Source organism: Alligator mississippiensis, chromosome 4, assembly GCF_030867095.1.
Source record: "Alligator mississippiensis isolate rAllMis1 chromosome 4, rAllMis1, whole genome shotgun sequence".
NCBI classification, from domain to species: Eukaryota; Metazoa; Chordata; order Crocodylia; family Alligatoridae; genus Alligator; species Alligator mississippiensis.
Genome location: NC_081827.1, coordinates 6,710,323 through 6,730,938, shown reverse-complemented (window position 1 = coordinate 6,730,938; position 20,616 = coordinate 6,710,323). Strand labels below are relative to the sequence as shown.

At 46.0% G+C, this 20,616-nt stretch overlaps 1 protein-coding gene across 5 annotated transcripts in view; it reads left to right on the top strand.

Moving 5' to 3' along the window:
- The first annotated feature begins 2,843 nt into the window (after positions 1–2,843).
- Positions 2,844–20,616, top strand: part of LRGUK (leucine rich repeats and guanylate kinase domain containing) — a 70,818-nt gene continuing 53,045 nt past the window's right edge. For 4 of the 5 annotated variants that reach the window (XR_009461480.1, XM_059725744.1, XM_019487610.2 and 1 more), the window contains exons 1-6: positions 2,844–2,967; positions 5,323–5,430; positions 6,223–6,304; positions 7,503–7,603; positions 8,304–8,385; positions 12,230–12,354. Coding sequence is in view for 4 of the 5 variants with exons in the window: in XM_059725744.1 (XP_059581727.1) it covers positions 2,863–2,967; positions 5,323–5,430; positions 6,223–6,304; positions 7,503–7,603; positions 8,304–8,385; positions 12,230–12,354 (603 nt within the window). In the remaining variant the exon portion in view is untranslated. The remainder of the gene's footprint in view (positions 2,968–5,322; positions 5,431–6,222; positions 6,305–7,502; positions 7,604–8,303; positions 8,386–12,229; positions 12,355–20,616) is intronic. The other variant, XM_059725745.1, reaches the window with a different exon arrangement.

Genomic DNA, 20,616 nt, shown 5'->3' with positions numbered 1-20,616 from the left:
TAGTGTGTTTATACTTGTACTCATCAGAGCAGCTTTCACATGCCTATAAGCCATTGTTTTTTCAAGGTTCATGCTTATAATGCAACCTCAAATCGTTAACGAATGCGCCGCTTTGCACAGCTGTGGTATATATGTGGTCTATATAGCTTTTCAGCTTGTCTACAAAAATCCTTCAGTCACAGCCTGCGATTCACATTTTCTCCCTTTTGTTCCAGGATAACCACTCCACTAGCAGCGGACACATCATTGTAACTTGCCTCCAGAAAGTGTGTCAAGTTTGCATTTTTGCTGTAATGTGGAGCCACTGATTGGGTATATGATTTATGTGTATTATTTGCTAGGTCAAATCATACTGAAAGCAATGTGAAAATAAATGTATTATGCAGAAAAAGAGGATATTAAAAATAACTAATAAATGCAGCTGTTTTTTTTTTAAAAAAAAAAAGCATGACTGTTTCAAAAGTATATTTTTTCCATTTGTTTTCATGATAAACTGGCTTCTGATTTCACCAGAATGTCCATTTTCATCCGATTTTTCCCCTGGTCTTGAAAGTTGTCCTTTTTTTTTTCTTTTTAATGACGTATGCATTTTTAAACGGTTTGAAAGTGGGTGTCTTTGAGTTGGGGAAAGGGAAGGCAATGACCAAAAAGATCCCTGTCCAGAACTGCTGAGGCTGCCGTGTCCATGCTGACAGGTCTCTTCATAGCTACATAGATAATTAGGGGCTGGAAGGGACCTTGCAGATGATCGGGTCCAGCCCCCCTGCACCAAACAGGAAAGACAACTGGGGTTAGGTGACCCCAGCGAGGTGACTGTCCAGTCTCCTCTTGAAAACCTCCAAAGTAGGCGACCGCACCACCTCTGGAGGGAGTTTATTCCACAGTCTGGACACCTTGACTGTGAAGGAGTTTTTCCTGGTATTAAACCTGAAGTGGCCTTTCAGGTGTTTGTATCCATTGGTCTTGATCTTCCCCAGGGGTGCCCTAGTGAACGGTTGTTCACCAATCTCCTGATGCACTCCTTTGATATAGCATCAAGTTCCCTTTCAACCTGCTCTTCTTTAGGCTAAAGAGGCCCAGGTTCATCAGCCTTTCCTCGTATGGCTTGCCTTGCAAGTCCCTGGTCATATGGGTGGCTCGTTTCTGGACCCTCCCAAGTTTTTCCACGTACTTATTGAAGCGCGGTGTCCAGAACTGGATGCAGTACTCCAGCTGCCGTCTCACCAGCGCTGAGCGCAGCAGGAGTATCACTCCCTTAGTTTTACACGAGATGCATCAATTGATGCATGCCAGAGTGCTGTTTGCCCTACTGACCACTACCTCGCACGGACGGTTCATTCGTACGACGGTCAGTCATTACCCCTAGGTCCCTTTCGGCTGTGGCGCAAGTCAAGCAGTCACCTCCGAGCCTGTATGTATTGCTGAAGGTTGTTTGCCCCCAGTTGGAGCACCTTACACTGGGAAGTGTTCAACTTCATCTAGTCCCAACTCTTGAGCCTGTCCAGGTCCACCTGTATCTGCAACCGGTCTTCTGGCGTGGAAATGCTGCCCCATAACTTGGCGTCGTCTACGAATTTGGCCAGCGAGCTTTTCACTCCCGTATCCAAATCACTGATAAAGATGTTTAAAAGCACCGGTCCAAGCCTCCTAAGGGAGACCACTGGCCACTGCTTGCCAGGACAACACCGATCCATTCACAAGACCTCTCTGGGTCCTACCATGCAGCCAGTTTCCCACCCACTCAACTGCCAAGCAGCTGAGCCCACAATCTTCCAGTTTTCCCACCAGGTTATCATGGGATACTAGATCAAAACCCTTTTGGAAGTTGAGGTATATAACGTCGACCTCGTCTCCCACGTCCAGGTGGCAAGAGACCTGGTCGCAGAAGGAGATGAGATGGTTGAGACAAGACCTACCTGCGACGACGCCATTCAGAAACTTACCTTCTGCGAGCGATACTTTCATGAGCTTTTCCAAATTTTCTCTCGGCTGATCAACTTATAGCTGCCCGGGTCCTCACTCTTCCCCGTCTTGGAGATGGGCACGATGTTGGCCCTCTTCCAATCCTCGGGGAACTCCCCTGCGCGCCATGATTTCTGCAAGAGTTTCCCAGGGGTCCTGTAATGACCTCGGCCAGCTCCTTCATCACTCTTGGATGGAGTCCATCCGGTCCCGCTGACTTATATAAGTCTAGCTTTTCTAATTGGTATTGCACAGGGTCAGTCCCGGCATGTCCCTGACAAGCCTCATCTCGCCTGGGTGCGGTGACAGGCCGAGTTGGGACAGTCCTGGGGTTGTCGCGGTGCGTTTCAATTCAAGACACCTTTCCTTAGGCTCGAGCCCCCTCGAAAACCGTCGGCTCTTCGTCTTCGCTCGTTTTTTGGACGACAGGGAAATAACTCCACGCGGGTTTTTTTGTCACGAAGATCACGGGAAGAACGGTCTTGACCTTCTGGTCGCACCAGCATTTCCATTTGGGTCCAGTTTTTTGGACCGTGGAAAAATAACTCCACATTTTTTTGTCGTGAAGAGCTTGGGAAGAACAGTCTTGTCCAAAATTTCCATTTTGAGCCAATTTCCCCCCCTGCTTTGGAAGTGGACCCGGGGTGGAGGCCACAGACACTGCTGAGCCCCCCCAGGGCACCAGCTGAGGGGAGAACTACACCTCCCAGCATGCACTGCGCGTCGGGGAAGAGCCGCAACTGCCAGCGAGCCGTTTGCGTGGGAGGGACTACAACTCCCGGCATGCGCTGCGCTTAGAGCACTACGACTCCCAGCGTGCCCTTCTTCCTCCGCGCCGGCTAACCACAGCTCCCGGCGGCCCCCGCGGCCCGTCTCCCGGGCAACGGGCTGGCAAACAAGATGGCGGCGTCCATGGGCGAGGTGGCCTCAGCCCTCCCTCTCCCGCAGCAGCAGGAGGAGGAGGAGGACGAGGAGGAGTCGGACCTGGAGCCGCCGCCCATGGAGGTCCCACCTAGACCCCCCCATGACTGGGACAGTGGCTGGGGTGCCCTGGGGGTGTACTGGAGACCCCCCGATACTGAAACATTGGCTGGGGGTGCGCTGGGGAACCCCTGGGGCTGGGGCACTGGCTGGGGGTGTACTGGAGACCCCCCCCCGATACTGAAACATTGGCTGGGGGTGTGCTGGGGACCCCCCTGGGGCTGGGGCACGGGCTGGGGGTGTACTGGAGACCCCCCCTCCCCGACACTGGGACATTGGCTCTGGGTGCCCTGGGGAACCCCTGGGGCTGGGGCACTGGCTGGGGGTGTACTGGAGACCCCCCCCCCATACTGAAACATTGGCTGGGGGTGCGCTGGGGACCCCCCTGGGGCTGGGGCACGGGCTGGGGGTGTACTGGAGACCCCCCCTGGTACTGGGACATTAGCTGGGGGTGCCCTGGGGAACCCCTGGGGCTGGGGCACTGGCTGGGGGTGTACTGGAGACCCCCCCTGACACTGGGACATTGGCTCTGGGTGCGCTGGGGAACCCCTGGGGCTGGGGCACTGGCTGGGGGTGTACTGGAGACCCCCCCTGACACTGGGACATTGGCTCTGGGTGCGCTGGGGAACCCCTGGGGCTGGGGCACTGGCTGGGGGTGTACTGGAGACCCCCCCCCGATACTGAAACATTGGCTGGGGGTGCGCTGGGGACCCCCCTGGGGCTGGGGCACTGGCTGGGGGTGTACTGGAGACCCCTCCTGACACTGGGACATTAGCTGGGGAACCCCTGGGGCTGAGGCACTGGCTGGGGGTGTACTGGAGACCCCCCCTGATACTGGGACATTAGCTGGGGGTGCCCTGGGGAACTCCTGGGGCTGGGGCGCTGGTTGGGGGTGTACTGGAGACCCCTCCTGAGACTGGGACATTAGCTGGGGGTGCCCTGGGGACTCCCTGGGGCTGGGGCACGGGTGGGGGTGTACTGGAGACCCCCCCCCCCCCGACACTGGGACATTGGCTGGGGGTGCCCTGGGGACCTCCCTTGGGGCTGGGGCACCAGCTGGGCAGTGGCAGCAGATGCTAAGGACACTCAGGCAATCTCCTCGCCCAGCCAGCTGGCAGGATGGGACGATGGCAGCTGAGTGTAGCCACCACACCTTCCTCCGCCAGGAGCGGGCAGGGGGAGGTGAAGGATCTCCAGGGTGGTTTTAAAAGCTGCTGAGCACAGGAGTGAGGGGTGCACAACCTCTGCCTCCAAACTTCCTAGACCTTCAATGCTGGAGGCTGCGAGTGCAAGCGGACCAGTGGAGGGTGGAAAAAAACCCCGGTCAGGTTCAGGTCACTCGCCCTTTCAGCATCTGCTGTCTGCCCCGATGTGACACAGGACACTGGGTAAGGTGGACCCGTGGTCTGACCCAGTCAATGGCAGCTTTTATACCTGTCTTCGCACCCCCCAGCCCTTCCTCCTGCATAAAAGGGGTAGGCTCCAGACTGGTCCCCAAGTTGCTGGACAGGGACATCAGCTACATGGGGTGGGTGTTGGCTGTCCATGCGTCAGCTCTGATACATCCTGCACTCCAGGGAAGCCAGTGGCTTTCTTTCCACTCCTTTGTGGCTCTCTGATATATCCGTAGCCCTGGCATCACCCCCTTGGGTTTTTTGTATGTCTGCAGCATCTGACTAGTATCAAGATGCCACAATTTATTTTAGATTATTCCTATTCGAGAGACAGTACTCATCTTGGTGTCTAGATTAGACACCACTGTGTTATTTCTTCCAGTTCGCAGGCATTTCACAAACCATTGGCTCATTTTCCCATTAAACCTATGCACTGGTGCATGAGTGTCACCTGCCCCTTTTGGACTGACTGTTTTGTGCAGAGGAGTGCCAGTTAGGTTAAAACTTCATAAAAGACCACTGAATTTCTGACTATATTAACTCTGAGTAGGCTGCTTGAGATGCTTTATTGCTGGTTTGCTGAGATGGGAAGTATCCACAGTCAAGGAGAGCTTCCTGCATTGCAGCAAAGCCCTTTTTAAAGTGGGACAGCTATAACGCAACGTACAAAAGCATTTATGGCCCTTTTCTTGAAATAGTTTGAGGCTCTGTCTCTTCTGGAAATAATATATATTAACTGTTCATTTTTAGTGCCCAAGCTGTATCCACATCCACACCCCCTCCCTCCCAGGTGTGTGTCTGTTTGTGCTGTAAGAGGGTCATGGTGCTTGTAATGAAACTTGTGCTTGTCTGAGGGCCTGTGCCATCAGTTGTCACTTGCATCCTGTGCCACCCCAGTGACTTTAGCAGGATTGCGGAGTGCACAGTTTGGTCCCTAAGTCCTTCCTAACAAGATCTCTGTGTCTGTCCTTTTGGCATTTTGCAGGAGCATTTTGATGGGGTGCTGAATGACGATATCATAGCTGAAGCCCTGTACAAGCTGGGGCGTTCAGCGCTTGGCACCGAATATGTTTACCTTAACCTGTCGCTTTCGGTGAGTATAACTAAAGGACGACCGCTTTTCCTGTATAGCCATTGCTGGGACGCGTATCTGTGCCCACAAGCTTTGCATTATAAGAGAAGATGGCGTCTTGACTCCCATCTTGCTGATCCCAGCGGTCTTTCCTGCCCAAGTACAGGGAGGCTGGATCGAAACTATTGCTTGGTTGGCAGAATGTTTTCTGATCCTGTGATCAGTCTCTTTGCCTGCTAGTTGTCATCTTTGTGTATCTATTTTGGGAGTTTTGGAAGCTGTGACTTGATTCTTGCTGGAAACTTGCTGTCTTGGTACTAGTTTCTCTTTACTTCCCCGTCTATAGCTCTGGGAGCCAGGGATTTCTTCAGTTCAATTGCCTACACCTGTTGGGCTGGGTTTGACCAGAGTGCGAGGGAGGGGATGATGATCCCCTTGGCATGCAGCATTTGAACCACTTTGGTAGGAGATAATTGCTCCCCCCCCCCGCAGGGAATTAGCCATTTCAATCCCAGTTTAAGATGACTCAGCACAGATTCTTCCTTTAAGTGCAGCCTTGAGTTTGTAGCATTTCCCTTAGCTGTGGCTCTCATGACTGCAATTTTTATTTCTACTTTGACACTTTTTCTTATTCACGACTCATCTGGGGCAAATGAAATACTCTTTTTTTTTTAATGGTCTTATTCAGGTGAGCTCAAAGCCAGTGTACACCTTAAGGGAGCTGTGGGCACTTCATCACTGGTTCCTCTCCTGGGAGACCAGGGTGAGGTTACACAACTAGTTATTAAATCTTCTTTACTTTTATTTTTCCAGGGCCGTAATTTAAGCGACATTAACATTCTCTCCAAATATGTTCACTTAGAGAAGTTGGAACTTTCATACAATAAAATTAATGGTATGTAGTAGGTATTCTAGTAAGCTCTTGGGTTATGAAATCATTTAAGATGAAAAATGCAGCGTACCATGTAGCTTTAATATTACAAAACTTGGCCTAGGTTTTAATGGCATGACTAATCCAATTCTATATGCTAATGCTACGGTTGGATCTCCTTGAGAATGATGTACTGACAGTGTTCATACAGCTGTGGCAGCATATGCTAGGCAATAAGATGTAAATATTAGTGTCTGGTTTATTATGCAAAAGTAAAAGGCAAACAGCCATATTAGTGTAAGGGGAAGGCTGAGATTCTACACATGCAAGTGTCAGAATATTGAAAGATCAGTCTGGTTAGAGGTGTTCTGCTTCTGGGCTTTTCTTCAGCAAAGACCTCCTAGCAAGAGATGAAATATATTAAATTGGATGCTGCTTTTCTGATGAGCACATTTGGGGACTGGGCTGAGACCTGCCAAACTCATTTTTTAATCTACTGTAATCAGCATCATAAGGAATAAGGCTGTGGCAGTCACCTGCTCTGTCACTTCCTCCTCTGATCTAGTACTTTCTGTCCACTTTGGATGCTGAATATCAGGGCATCTCTGTGTTACACTACCTTGTGCCAATTCTGTTGTTTCCAACTTGCAGACCAAATAATGCCTAAACTGATCAGGGCCTTTACTCCAGGGGGATAAGCTCTCTTTGAAACATGGCTTTCACAAGATAACTAATATTGCCAAGTAATTACTAAGTTTTAAGGAGGAAAAATTCCTCTTGCTGCCATTTTATAACTTGAATTGGCTCAAATGTCACTGCGTGGAAGATAGATTTCTGGCTGATCTAAAATTCTCAGAAGTCTCATTTTCATCAGTCTCATTTTCCTAAAGTCACTAAAACGGTGTTGAAAAGCTCACTTGCTTCTAGGTCATAAAGTTAAATTAGTTCATGGTAAAACTTTATTTTTTTTAATAATGGAAAACTGATATAGGATTTGGTGTTCATATCTGTCTTTCATTGTTAACAAACTATCCTTTGTGGAGTAAAAGATGCTAATACACTTAATTACTGCAGGCCAAGCCTTGCTCTATAAATTATCTGATCTAAAATTGATTTTTGGTTGCTAATGGGTATAATTACCATGTTAAATCATAACACCCATCATCTTTGTATTCCCCTCTGCATCCTTTTACTTAATTTGGTGTTTCCCTTTGTTAACTAGATCTGTCTTGTGTCAGTCACATGCCTTACTTACTGGAACTTGATGCTTCCAATAATGAGCTGACTACATACTTCAATTTCAAACCGCCTAAGAGTCTCAAGGTAAAACAGATTTGCTAGATTTAAATTCAAGGACCTATATATGGTCTCGATTTGGTATCTGGGCAGACCATGAGATCAGGCCTTTTGTCTCCCTACCCCTCCATCTTCCTTTAGTTGGCATTTTTTTTTTAACATAAAATATCTGGAAAAATCAAACTCTATTTGTATCTCTTTTGTTTTGTTTAAAATAGTGAATCTTAACTGCCACAGGGATAGCAGTTTATACAGTGGACTCCAGGTACATGGTTAACATTCTGCCAAATTAATCAATCCAATCTTTCATGGAATCAATTCCCACTTTTCAGATTGACTGCTGCCAGTCACTAATGAGAAACATGTATGTGAAGTATAACCATATGCTGCTCTTCCTTTTCTGCTGTTGTTTTGATGGAGTCCAGTATGGTTTTAAAAATCTGGAGTTTTTTGAAATACTACAATTATTTCTATGCTTTCTCTACCAGTTCTCTAATCATAATGGGAAAACTGCCAGGGCCCTTAATAAAAATGTTTGTAAGAGAAAGGCACATTTGTTTTTGAAAGTTCTCGAAATGTGTATTATGCAGCTCATACAAATGAGGTCTTGTCAAACTTTAATATTAATGATCCTCTTGCTTCTTCCACACCCCTCCATCAGCGTTATGAGGCAACTCAAAGGCCTGGAGAAAGAAAGCAAATTTGTGTATGTCCTTTTTCTCTTTAGGAGGTAGATTTTTCATACAATCAAATATCTGCAATGCGAGATTTGTCTGCATACCAGTCACTTACCAGACTCATACTGGACCGTATCCTTTTTGGAAATTAGAACAGGAACGGGATTTTTTTTTAACCGCTGTTTATTCTGCCTTTGTTTTACAGCTTCACTTAACAGGATGATTTTCTCTGAAAAATGAAAGCAAAAATAGTGTCTAATCTACTGGTGAAATTACTTTTAATTTACTAAGCATCAATATCTTAATGGAAAGGAAAGGTGTGCAGCAAGGGTGTTTATAAAGATTGAGTACAGTAGGCATGTCATGGGAAAACAAAAAGAAAAACCCCTTTGCATCCTGAAAAGTAAGAAAACCATGAGTCATTCTCCCTAGATATGGCAAAGATGATAAACAAACGTATGTTTCTCACTGCGGTATCCGGGTATGAAGCACTGAGTTTAGTTTTAACTCCCTTGACTCCATAATCATGTTTTCCTTCAGCTACACGCTTTATTAGAATGAATCTAGTGCAGGCGTTGGCAGTGTTTTCCAGCAAAGTAACACTGGGGTTATGGATGAGTAGGTATTAGCACCCGGCTGCTTCCACTGCTTCTCCGTGGTACCCGGCTGTGATACGCCCCAAGGAGAGCTCCTCTTCCACTAAAACACACAGCACCTGACTCTGGCATTGTACAGCATGGCCAATCCAGCCTGTGGGCCTCGGTTTGCTGACCCCTACTCTAGTGTTATGTATTAATAGGCAGAAAGTTTCTGCATCTAGCATCCACAGGCACCTGTGCACCATGAGTTTTAATACTCATTAAATTAAATAGGTTTATAACATTTAAACTTCTTTATTTTGGAGCGTCGCGTCAGTGTTTGCACTCGCTAGGTTTTCGAATGAATTAAGCCCAGTCTCCGGCTGGCGCCGCAGAAGAACAGGATGGTCCAGCACTGCCCCGTGGCCTGGGACACCTGACCCCATGCTGCAGGGAGCTGGCAAACTGCACCAGGGGAAAAAAGGAAGCAATTCAAAAGCAGAAGCAGTTTGAAGGGTTGAACTACAACAAAGTCGCAGCCACCTGGTGGACAAAGAGGCTCATTACACATCTTTGAATGCCTTTGTGTTTGCACGCAATGAATCTATGGACGTGACACTTTAATTCCTGGTAAGCCAAACTAAACTACGTCTGAGGATATTTACTTTAATGCATCAGAAAGACTTTTAAAGCGTCCGGAAATCCCACTTGTGCAAACAGTCATGCAGTTTCAGCGCGAGAGAGCAAAAAATGTGGCATGTACAAAGGCTGGGGTTAAAGTGAGTGTGTAAGATTAGGGTGGTCATCTTGGCAACAGTGAGCTGCTTTGTACGGAGTGATACCTGTTGCCAAATAACTTTGAAAGTAACTAGACTGATTTTTTTTTTTTTACTGAGCTCCCAGAGAATCTGTAGAAGTCCAGATCAATAAATGACAGTAAGCAGGGTCCTCCCTTATGTGGTAGTGATGCAGACTGTTTGCAAAAACACCTTTCAATCTATGCGTGTGTTCCCCAGTTGGTGAAACACCAGTCTGGCAGAGGATCTGAAAAGGAAGTCCCGATTGATTTAATTTCCTCCGTTACTTGCTTTTCTGAAGTATTTGCTGTGCAAACTGGCCTTTATTTTTGATAACTTCTCTTCCACATTTGTCTAAGTTAATCCTCTATGTGGTTTTCTGCGTTCTCGGGTGGATATGCTGCCTTGCTTATAATTGCTTATAACTCCTTTCCCAGCTGTATAAATTACATCCCAATTCTTTGTTCCATAAGAGAGGAAGCTGACTGTTTTTGTTCAGTTCTCTCTCTTCCATGCTTAAAGTAAGGCCATTATTGAAGGATTTTTTTTTTTTTTACATAAGGGCAGCTAACTGATTCACAAGTTGTTCAGGTTACATTATTCACACATGTTACAAGCTGTACAGGCACGGTGATTCTTGTTAGAGAATGGCACTGGGATTCAGTCCCTTTGCAATTCTAATTTCCCATAGCAAAAGCAAAAATAATGTGACAAAATGGAATAAAATAGAAGGGTCAAAGTTTATTTTTACCCATCTGAATAGGAATAAGGATTTTTCATTTGGTGTTAATGCAGGCATTCAGTATCTCTGCTTGCTTCATTTGTATTGTTGCCAGTCGTATGGGAAGAACAACTGTGACATGCATATGATTGCACTAGGGCCCTTTGAATTTCAGAGAGATGAGTGCAGAATTTAGAATACAACGTGGCACCGTTCCTAACCCGTGTCAAGCAATACGTGCAGAAGACATGGCAGCCAAAACAAGCTGTTCTTTGTAATCACAAATGAAACAACAATCTTAAATATCTTACAATGGTGAAAATGTCTGGCAAGCGTTTCTTAGCAGACAGTAACTAAGCATCTCCTACCATATTTCGGTGAGCTGCGATGCAGATGGTAAGGTCATTACAAGTTTTCCTGACAGTTGCACACACAAACACACCTGACAGGATTATAAATTAATCTCCATGGAGGAAATTGCCTAAAACAGAAATGGATACAGTTTACTTGGGCAATAATACCAGACAAAGCAGTTTTAATAGGTGATTGAAACTGTAAAATTGGTTGATAAGTCTGTTCAATATGCTGCATCTTAGTGATACCTTTTGCCTATCACTTTTTTCCTAGGAATGCCTTGGAACCAAATAAGTTGGTATTTGCATATTCTAGCAATTTATGGTTGGCCAATATTGGCTATGTTGGATCTAAACCTTTGCCTGCAGAAATTTTGCCACAGACTTAAATAGAAGGAAGATGAGATCAATTTTATGCACATGTCAACGTGCGACTGTCAAACTTGTAGGCTGAGTGCATTTTTTTTCCTGGATACCTGAAACTACCTAGAATAAGCCCTATGGAAAAGATAGATCCTTTCCACTATTGTAGGTGCCCATCTAGGTTAAAGTGTGCCTTTGGGACTATGGTGTGACACAGTTTGGTCCTGTCCATGCTACCAGGGCCAAACCACGTTACCACTCAGCTGGGCAAAGACAGGCTCAGAATTGTATTTCCCTTTATTAAAGTGCAGCATCCTATTTGGATTAGATTCGAATTTATAGTGTGAATCAAGCTAGGGAAGAAATAGTGATCAGCTGTCCACAGGCAGCTAAGACTTGAAATGTGTTTGGTTGTACAAGAAAACTTGATTGTATCAGTTTTTGAGCTGGAGTTTTCATTCTTTCCCATAAATTAAAATGAAATCTTGTTGCTTCTGTGATTGATAAAAGGTATTTTCTGCATCCTGCTTATTCTACTTCAAAGTATTTTGAAATGATTTCTTATTTATAGTCTCACATTTTAATGTGTCTGATTCAGTTCAGTTTTATACAATCTGGTTTGTTTGGATTTTATATTGCTGTAAATTAACATGACGCGTCTACCCTCACTCTGACGCAAAGTCGGCACTGAAACTGCTAGAATTATTTCGAGGCAAGTACAAATGTGGAACTCTAAATAAGATATGGGTTGTGTCCACAGTTATTATTTATTTGCATGCTTTATGCAGTAACATTTTGAGGCCTCAGCCAGGTTGGGGCCTTATTGCTCAAGGTGCTGTAAATCATATAGGACAAAAAGTGGCCCCTGTCTCAAGGAACTTACAGTTTTGTTTCCAATCCTGTACTTGATATGATGTTAGTGGGGCTTCCCGTAAGCAGTTTTGCTCACATACATGCAATCAGAGGTGCAGAGCCTTAGTTTAAGACAAGAAGTAACAGGTGGTTAAAACAAATATATTTTGGGGTGGGAGGGAAGGGGAGGGCAGGGCATAAGTAAAATGGCCTAGGGTATAGGAGGGGAGATATTGGCTACATTTGCTACTAAGAAATGCAAAGTATTTTTGTAATGTCATTATTTTCCTTAAGTGCAACACTGATGCATAGATAATAACATAGAGAAGATCAAAGGGCTAGAGAAATGCCGAAGCTTGATTCATCTTAGCTTGGCACACAACAGGATCACTACAATCAATGGTCTTAAAAACTTACCTATCAAAACACTCTGCTTGGTAAGTATTAACTTTTTTTTTTTTTTTTTTTTGAAGGCCTTCTTTTTTTAACTGGTCCAGACCAGTTTCTTAAGAAATGCATCATTTGCTAAAAATTCAGGTTCCCCATATCTGTTTAATACAGCGTGGCCCCAAAGAAATTTGATTATTCTTTTTATTTTGTACCATGCTGTTTGCTTTATCAGATCCTGTGGGTTAAGGGGGGGCGGGGTGCAGTGGTGCATTTACATTCTGCTTTGATTCTTGGTCCACCCAAACTTTAAACCAACTGCCTGAGACAGGCAGTGGCATCTACAGAGGCAGTGCTAAAAGAGTCAGTTGACATCATGTCTTATTATCATTTCCCTGATTCCTGCTAATCTCTTTCCACTCCACAGGTGTTAATGACCCTCTGTCCTTTTCAATGGTCTCTGATATTCCACTCTTCAAACTATCCTATGTCCTTCAAGTTTGCTGTCTGTTAACCATTCCTAGCAGTGTCTCTCTCTCTCCTGTTTAATAGCCGTGCAGGCTGTTTTTAGCTCTAGCTAAAAACCTGAATTCAGATGTGGTATTGTTAACTCAGGTGTAGAAATAACTGAGAACAAAGTGTTGGAGCACTTTCAAGATGCTCAAGACAGCTAGATTTTGTTTTATGCATTTGAATAAGAGATTTATTTAACTATAATGACTACTAGACTGATGACAAAATATCTTTTGACTGTTTTGGCTATAGTTTGCCTAGCTTTGTTTTTTAAAATATTGTATACTGTATTTAGTTGAATAGAAGAGGACCCTGATTATAAGTCAACCCCCAATACCGTATTTACTTGATTAGAAGATGAGGTTATCTCCCGTATAACACAGGGGGGAAAGCCCCCCTCATCTTACAATCGAGCACAAGGCAGTGGGAGGAAAGGGCAGAAAGCTGCTGTGGCTCCGACCCCAGCCCAAGGTTGGGGCTGAAGCTGGAGCCAGAGCTGCAGCAGGTGCCTGCCCTCTCCTGCTGCCTCTGTATGCCCTGCTATTCCTCTCCTGCAGCCTCCAGTCTTTCTCCCCATGCCACTTCTCCCTCTGGTTCCCCCTCTACTGCCCACCTCCTTACCTTTGCTCTGTGCTGGCCCTGCTGCAGTCTGGGGCATGGAATATGGATTCAGCCCAGCCCTGTAGCAGCAGCACTGGCTCCATGCCTCTGCTGTGGGGCCAGGCTAGACCTATGCTCTGTGCCCCAGGCTGCAGCAGGGATGGAGCTTGGTGGTGTGGAGAAAAGGAAAATGGGGGTCCTGGAGGGGCAGGCAGTGGGGAGAGACCTTTGGTGAGGTGGAAGATGAGAGGAAGGCAGAGGCCCACTCTGAAGCTGTGGGTGGCAGAAGCAGCATGGAAGGGGAAGGAGCGGGGAACAGGGGAAGGGTGAATCAGGCCAGCCTGAGGCTGCAGGGGAGGAGGGGGAAGGCACAATGTGGGGGTGGGGAGGCAGATAAATAAAGGAGGGCAGGCAGCAGAGGGCCTGCCCCCTACCACTATCCCCCACTGCCTGTTCCATTACTGCTCCCCCTACCTGGCCTACATGTGGCTCCCACGATTGCCTCCCCCACAGTCTGTCCACCACCACCTGCCCCATTACTGCCCCCTCATCACCTCTCTCCCAACCATGATGATTTTAATAGATTCATAGATTGTAAGGGCTGGAAGGGACCTTGGAAGATCATCGGGTCCAGCCCCCTGCACCAAGCAGAAAATACAACTGGGGTCAGGTGACCCCAGCAAGGCGACTGTCCAGTCTCCTCTTGAAGATCTCCAGGGTAGGCGATTGCACCACCTCTGGAGGGAGCTTATTCCGCAGTCTGGACACTCTAACTGTGAAGTTCTTCCTAATGTTGAGCCTGAATCAGTCTTCGAGGAGTTTGTGGCCATTCCTCCTGGTTTTCCCCTGGGATGCCCTGGTGAACAATTGCTCACCGAGCCCTTGATGTACTCCCCTAGTGTAGCGGTAAGCTGCTACCAGGCCCCCTCTCAGCCTTCTTTTCCTCAGGCTGAAGAGTCCCAGATCGCTCAGCCTTTCCTCGTATGGCTTGCCGTGCAAGACTCTGATCATACAGGTGGCTCTTCTCTGGACTCTAACAAAAACGTGGACAAGCTTGAGAAAGTGCAGTGCCCAGAACTGGACGCAGTACTCCATCTGCGGTCTCACCAGTGCTGAGCAGAGCAGAAGAATTACCACCTTGGTTTTGCTGGAGATGCATCGATTGATGCATGCCACAGTATTATTTGCTCTACTGGCTACAGCATCACACTGCCAGCTCATAGTCATAGTGTGGTCTATTATTACCCCCAGGTCCCTTTCATTCGTGGTGCTGGTCAAGTTGACGTTGCCAAGCCTGTAGGTGTGCTGGGGGTTGTTCATCCCCAGGTGGAGCACTTTACATTTCTCAATGTTGAACTTCATCTGGTTCCACTCCGCCCAACTTGCCAGCCTGTCTAGGTCCGCCAGTATCTATAGCCTATCTTCAAGCATGACCACACTCCCCCATAACTTGGTCTCGTCTACAAACTTGGCCAGTGAGCTCTTTACCCACACATCCAAATAATTAATAAAGATGTTAAAAAGTACTGGACCGAGGACCGACCCCTGCAGGATGCTGCTGCTTACTTCTTCTTAGGATGATCTTCCAGTAATTAGATTCCATACATGGAAAATTATAATAAATGTACATATTTTCCATGTGCAGAATCTAATTATTGAAGAGTCATCTTACATTCAGGGTCATTTTGTACTCAGGTAAATATGGTAATTACAGATTTCATAGATTTCATAGACATTAGGGCTGGAAGGGACCTCGGAAGATCTTCGAGCCCAGCCCCCTGCCCCAGGGGCAGGAAGTCAGCAGGGATCATAGGATCCCAGGAAGATAAACATCCAAATGTCTCTTGAAGGCGTTCAAAGTAGGTGCTTGAACCACCTCCGGCAGATTCTCTGTGGAAATTTTATAAATTTGTTATAATTTTCCAGGTATAGAATCTAATTATTGGAGGTTTGCTTTGAATTTGTCCCTTTTCCACTGCTACAGCAGGGAAAATAAATCTGGGGGTGGTCAGGTAGCCCTCTTCCTTTCTGCTTCCCCCCAGCTTTTTCTGTGCTGTCAGGCTGTGTCCCTGCTGCTGCCAGGGGCCAGGCTGGAGCCATGCTCTCTGCCCCGGGCTGCAGCAGGGATGGAGTCTGCCAGCATGGTGCAGAGGGGTGAGGAACAAATTTGAAAATGATAACCTTGAAAATAAACATGGCTATAGCAATTTGCGTATGGTCCCCATGCACTTAGTTCATCCCATCCAAAATTGATGCATATTACCTTTTTTTTTTTTAACTGCTGCCAGTTTTAGCCCACATACTCCATAAACACACTTTTGAGCAGCATTTTGGCATGCACATTATATGTAGGACAAACTTTTTTTTGCAAAAATATATATTTATTTACACACACCCACACCCTCCCTTCTTATATCTAGACCTTTACTGATCCAGCTCACTTGACAGACACATGTACGGTTTACCATCATCATCATCCCATTACAATAAATGCAACCATGCACCCCCGTGCCCATTGCCATCTCCTTTTACCCGTCATGATCATGCAAAAGCCCCCTCCGTTTTCTCTACCCTCCCTACCCCCCCAAAACCCCTCTTTTTTTCCTCCCTGTCCTTTAGTCCACGTCCTCATTCTAAGGCACTTTGAGACACTTAAATGAAAAGTGCTTCTAAGTGCTCAGTAGTAGTAACTGTAGAAATGCAAAAAAAGAACGTCTTTAAATGTGAGCTTTGGGCGGCAGGTGTGCTTTTTTTTGAATTGTTATAAAAGCACAAAACACATTAATCTGTCTCTCTCTAATTTTCTTTGTAATTATGATCATAAAAAGATACGTATCTGACATCTAAGAGCTTCATCCCCCAAACACTATGTTCCTACATCAATTTCTCCACACTAATAGCAAATACATTTGAGCATCTTTATCAGTGTTTCATCTAAAGCAAGTTCTTTATTTAGTGAAGAGCAGAAATATAACTTTTTTCTGTCCCTAAAATGTTTTAAGATTTTTCTGAGATGCAGTACAAAATTGTGCTAGCATGTAGAAAGGAATAATTATATTCCATACACATAAAGTCCCAGTTACTTGCCCTTCTTTAATCTACTAATTACCTCATTTTAATAGTCACTGAAATGAGTTAATTTTTAAAAGCGGAAAAAGTAGCAAGTGATCTCTTATTACAGACAAGATTATTTGTTACTCCTTCAGTACCAGTCAATTTGGAACTCTGGTTGCTAATGGAAATGGCAGTGATTAAATTAGATTGGAAAAATCCTGTGTAAAAATCAGAAATGAATTATAAACTTCCTGAAGCAGATAATTTCTCTTTATATTGTTCTTTTAAAATGGAGCATATTTATTCTTTCTTTGAACTGAAACAGAGCAATTTACTTAATTGCTCTTTGTCTCAGTTTTCCCATCTGTGAAATGGGCTAATAACATTTACTCTGATTGAGCTCTGTTATAAAATGCTTTGAAGATGAGAGGTGCTATATAATTGCTAAACATTATTAGTATGAATGTGCTTCTTATTTTTAGATTGTACTTGCTTCTCTTATTGCTGATACAATGGTTTGTCCTTTTTCTTTAATCAGCAAGCTGATAATCGTATAAAGTAATGCAAATAGTGAAATATTAATATAGTGTTTTCTTTTACAAATTAGATTAAAGAGCAAATAGATTGTGCATGACAGGAAAGGGTTTTTTTCTGTTGATTCAGCTTTCTTTTTCATTCCCCCTTGAGCTCCTTAGGGTGGAGAATAGAAAGGTCTCAAATTTGGAAGAAGGGTCTTCAGAAATTGTAAATACTGCCTAGCTAAACCAAAAACCCTATGTTCTGCTGGTGTTTGCAAAATATAAATGAATGCAGCTGTAATGGACTGGACTCCTAGGAATTTTATATTTTCCAAAAGCGGCTCCTCACACGCATCCATTTTGTTCACCGAATTGTGTGTGTACCCCTTGCACATTGCAATTTGCAACTGCAGCTCGCAGCTCTTATAGAGCACAAGTCTGGTAAAGAACAGGAAAAGGAGAGAGAGCTTCTTCTTGCTATTAATAGCCTAATTAAAGATTTAAAAGCCAGGAAAAATGTCAAGGACAGACAACTGGATCAACATTACAGCCACCTAACTTATTTATTTCTCTAGTTCCTAAATATTTATTAATAGAATATGAAGCTGCCAAATAGCTTTCAGCACAAAGTGACTCTGATGGAAGAGAGATGCAGCTTGCAAGGTTGAGAGCCTATGTGGGTAAGTCACTGGACTCCAAGAGCAACAAAGAATCCAACAGGTTTTATACATGCTAGGAGTTTGTAGCAGGGATGGCTGTATGATTTGTGGCTACCAGTAACCCAGTCAAGAACATGGTCCTTCCCATCTGGTGCACCCTCAGCAAGTCTGCAGATGACATCAAGCTGGGGGGAGTAGTAGATAGATACCCCTGGAGGGTAGGGGACGGATTCAGAGAAACCTTCACAAGTTGGAGGATTGGGCCAAAAGAAATGCCATGAGGTTCAACAAGGACAAGTGCAAAGTCCTGCACTTAGGACAGAGCAATGGTGCAGGCTGGGGGTGACTGGCTGGCCACAGCTCTGCAGAAAAGGACCCGGGGGTGACACTGGACAAGAAGCTGAACAGGAGCCAGCAGTGTGCCCTTGGTGCCAAGAAGGCTACCAGCATCCAGGGCTGCATTGGTAGGAGCGTTGACAGTAGGACAAAAGGAGTGATTCTTTTCTATTCTGCACTGGTGAGGCCACATCTGGAGTCATGGGGGGCCCAAAACTGAACACACCACAGAAAGGATGTGGACAAAGTGGAGAGAGTCCAGCGGAGGGTGACAAAAATGGTTCAGGGGCTGGGGGACATGACTGGTGAGGAAAGACTGGGGGAACTGGTTTTATTTAGTCCAGAGAAGAGGAGACTTAATAGCAGCCTGAAGCGGGGTTTGAAAGAGGATGTGGAGCTAGGCCAGGAACAGGCAATTATTTCGGGCGGAGGGCCGCTTACTGAGTTTTGGCAAGCCATCGAGGGCTGCATGACAGGCAGCTCGGGGCAGATAAATATGAATTTTCTAAATTTTTTAGGGGCCCCACGGGCCGGATAGAATGGCTTGGCGGGCCGCATCCGGCCTGTGGGCTGCATTTTGCCCACCCCTGAGCTAGGCTATTCTCTGTGGTGGCAGATGACAGAACAAGGAGCAATGAGCTCAAGTTGCAGCAAGGGAAGTTGAGGTTGAATATTTGGAAGAATTTTCTCACTAGGAGGGTGGTGAAGCACTGAACAGGTTATCCAGAGAGGTGCTAGAGTCTCCATCCTTGGGGGTTTTCAAAACACGGCTGGACAAAGCCCTGGGCTGGTCCCACTTGGAGCAGGGGGTTGGACTAGATGCAACCTCCCGAGGTCCCTTCAACCCTCACTTCTATGGTCCTATGATTCTACTTCTGAAGAAATGACTGGGCTTGTGTGGTATATCACAAAATTTGTCATGGGGGTCCTTGTAAGCATCCGGTTAGATATGACTTTGGGTAATTGAGGTTTCCTTCACTCCCTGTGATGAAGTGAATATATAGACGCAACCTATTGCTACAGATTGTCTGCAGAAAGAGGGAGATAACACTGTATTGGCTTACATTCGGTGTCAGCGGCTATCCCTCACAGTCAAGGATGATTACTCCCATGGGTCAAATATAGGGGTGTAAATGAGTCCAGTGATGGCTAAGAAGGCCAGTCCTAGAGCCGCCAACTCTCTGGCAAATGCCACAGGTGGTGGTAAAAGGGAGGGTCGGGCCATGGATTTCTCGGTCTTGTTTCCTTTCCTTCCATTTCTGTTAGTTTTCTGCCACCAGCTTGAAACGGTCGCCATGTAGCCCTGTCTTGGGCTGGTTTTCCCAATTTGTGGGGCCAATGCCACACTTCTTAATTTTTGCCTTAAGGATGTCCTTGAAGCATTTCCTCTGCACCCCCACGTACTCCATAAACACACTTTTGAGCAGCATTTTGCCACGTACTTTATATGTAGGACAAACTTTTTTTTGCAAAAACTTTTTTTTTTTTTTGACATATATACTTCTCCTTCAGAAAGACGTTTCTATAACTCATTTCATGGCTGCGGGATTGCAGAAAAAAAGATCATGGTCCTGTTTGTTATTAGCGTACGTCAGCACTTGTGTGATTTCCTTAAAATGCACCAAAGTTAAACCGAATGAGATAATCCCATTTGTTTCTCCCTCAGCCAAAAAAGAGGACTTGTAATCTGGCATCTCCTGATGCAGATGAGGCTCAGCCCCCTTCCAGATGTTACCTTGGTTGGTTGTGGGATAGATGCAGATTTCCTGCGGCAAATGGTAACATGCCAGACATTCAAGAGATTTGTCCCTAGAAAAAAGTGACCAATCCGCCACAAAAATAGCAGATCCACAACAAAGAAATTGCTCATTTAGACAAATCTAACATCTGGCCAGGTCTGTACCTTCCACCATCCCACAGTGCTGTGCTCTCCCTTCCTCCCCATCAAGTGTGGGGGCAGAGAGGAAGAAAGGAAGAGCAGCTGAATCCCTGACAGCCTGCTCACTGTGAGCTGTCAAGGAGGTTTATAGACCGCCCTGTCCCTCTTGCCCCCCTGCCAGTGCAGGGGTCGCCCAGGTGGGGAAACCTAAGTTCACCTGGGCATCTGAGCCAATAGGCACTGGGAAGCGGCTCTCTGGTGCTGGGTGGCTTGCACATCCTTTAAAGCTCCTGCAATCATCTGAGTCTTTTCTGCCCAAGTGCAAGGGGACTGGACCCGATGATCTGTAAGGTCCCTTCCAGCCCCTAACAACTATGAAACTATTGTTTGCAGGGAAGCCCGTTTACCCTTGCCTCTGTGGAAGTGGCAGTGGCAGGGGATGAAGACCTCTCAGGCAGCCCCTGCCACACCGGGAGGCTTAGAGGGAGCTCCATTGCCCATGATGCCTGGCAGCAAGGGCGACTGTGCTGCCTGCAAGCCAGAAATTTCAACGGGCTTCTGGGCAACCTGACACTAGCTTCAGCGAGCTCTTGGGCTGCCTGGGAACTTTAAAGGGCTTGCAAGTCTCTCGGTGGGCCTGTCCAGCCCTTTAAAGTTGCTTGGGGGCAGGAAAGAGCTAGGGAACAGCCCCCAGTTGCCCCCTCTTTATTGGCACCTTTGAACCCCTAGCTGCCCATAGTGCTTTGGGTATTT